At 38.5% G+C, this 2,204-nt stretch overlaps 1 protein-coding gene across 1 annotated transcript; it reads left to right on the top strand.

Annotated features, from left to right (window-relative positions):
- Positions 1 to 313: 313 nt before the first annotated feature.
- Positions 314 to 1,237, top strand: LOC129674363 (vomeronasal type-1 receptor 4-like). Its single transcript, XM_055604333.1, has one exon. The coding sequence runs from the start codon at positions 320 to 322 to the stop codon at positions 1,235 to 1,237; it is 918 nt and encodes a 305-aa protein (XP_055460308.1). The 5' UTR covers positions 314 to 319.
- Positions 1,238 to 2,204: the final 967 nt, after the last annotated feature.

The raw sequence follows: 2,204 nt of genomic DNA on the forward strand, positions 1-2,204 counted from the left end.
TGTATAAATATCATGTGTAAATATGCTATGCCTGTACTGTGATAAAATGTGTGTCATATTGTTGAGCAACAAAGATAAAGTTGCATCACACACAAAATTTCATCATGAAGCAAGAGAAAGTAAAATAAGTGTAAAATTGATATTTTGGATTAATGTCTATGCAGTGTTTTCCAGTTGTAGCTCCTGTAGGGTGATAAAATAGTGTTGCACTTCTTGGGAAAAGAAAAGACTCCAAATCACTAGAAAAGCACAGAGAATTGAGAATACTCTAGAGACAACAGCATTGAAACTTACTACGTGGTTCAAAGAAGCCTTGGCCATGTTGTCTCAGAATGATGCCCTCAAAACCAGGGAGGAGGTGGTTCTTCAGATCCTTTTGCTTTGCCAGGTTGGGGTTGGCACTGTGGCCAACTTTCTTCTGTTTGTGAATAATTTCTCTCCAGTCTTGAATCACTCTCAACTGAGGCCCATACATATCATTCTGGCCAACTTAGCTGTGGCCTGTGCCTTGATTCTCTTCCTCTTGGGATTCTTAAAAATTACAACTGTTTTTGTTCCAAGGAAGTCCCCGTCTGACCTCACATGTAAACTTGTCTACTTCTTATTCCTGGTGATTAGAGGCACAAACTTGTGTTCAACCTGTGTTTTGAGCACCTATCAGTTTGTTACTCTTGTTCCTGGTAATTGGGTTAGAGAGATACTCAGAGAAAGATCTCCCAAGACGGTGAGTTATTCTTGTTACAGTTGTTGGTTGTTCAGTGTCATAAATAATGTCTACATTCCAATGAAAGTCACTGGTCCACAGAAGAAAGTCAATGACTCTGACTCTAAAAGCAAGTGGGTCTGCTCCACCTCTGGTTTCAGGATAGGCATGGGCTTCTTGCGTTTTGCTTATGACATCATATTCATCAGTATCATGGTCTGGACCAGTGTCTCCATGGTGATTCTTCTGAAAAGACACCACCAGAGACTGCAGCACATCCACACCTCCAGGCTGGATAACAGAGGCAATGCTGAGACCAGAGCCTCTCACACCATCCTGATGGTGGTTGTCACATTTGTGAGCTTTTACCTTCTAGACTGTATCTGTACTTTCCTTCATATTTCTTTTGTGGACTCTCTTCTTTGGTTGAGGGAGGTCAAAGAGGTTTTAGCTGCAAGCTTCCCCACCATTTCTCCATTACTGTTGATCTTTAGAAATCCTAAGGATTCTTGTTTTGTGCTCTCCAGGTACTGAAAATCACAGTTCAACTGACAAAAAGAGAAAATAGTTTTGCTGACAGACATTAATATTCTGTTCTAAAAAATATGTTGCATATCTTTCTTTATGAACCATGCATGGTGGCTCACTTCTGCTATCTCAGCACAGTGGATGTTGTGGGAGGGTAGATTACCATGAACGCTAAAGCACCTCATACTAGACAGGAATGACCACCTGACTGTGAGGCAGAGAAACTGGCTTGTTCCTCCCTGATCCCCGAGGAAAAAAAAAACAGGGAAAAAGAAGAAAGCCAGTCATCACAAAAATGAAACTATTTTAGGAAGTAAGTGCTTTATTCTTGATGTGTTAGAGGATCAAATAGACACCAAAAGTCCAAATTCTTGAAAATCTTTTCTTTCTACTAGTGTGAGTGTTCAAACAAAATCATTCTAAATATTTGAAGGCATTCTAAATTTTTCCCTCACATGCTTGAGTCTAATAACCCATATGTAATTGGGAATTGGCTGACAGAAATTTTAGTTGAAAACAGGGTAGTGTGCTTGTCTGAGGGCAACATAAGATTCTTGAACAATAAATGATGCTATCTTCTGTCTTGTGACTTATGTCCACATATGTTACTCCCTAATGCTGGCATGTTTACTAGAAAAATATTATTCAGCGATGCCTTGCTTGCATCTAGTACATCTAGGTTCATTGACTTTGCCAAAGAAAGACTTGCTGTAGGTTAAAATATCAGGGAAAGCATCGGAGCTTACTTTCTTGGGCTTTTCACGTGAGTTTTTATGTTTCATCATTGAAAATCAAAAGTAACTCTAAGTTTTCCATTAGACTTATTTGTCTTTGCCTGTTTATTCTGCCTCCTCCTGACTGTATTTTTATATCATCTTATTTGTACATAAAATAGAACTTCCAATACTATAATTTTAATTGATGATATTTGTTTTTTTTCATATTTGGTGAGCATGATCTTAGTTAATCTTAA

This window comes from Psammomys obesus, unplaced genomic scaffold (genome assembly GCF_907164565.1).
Source record: "Psammomys obesus unplaced genomic scaffold, mPsaObe1.curated_primary_1811, whole genome shotgun sequence".
Taxonomy (NCBI): Eukaryota; Metazoa; Chordata; class Mammalia; order Rodentia; family Muridae; genus Psammomys; species Psammomys obesus.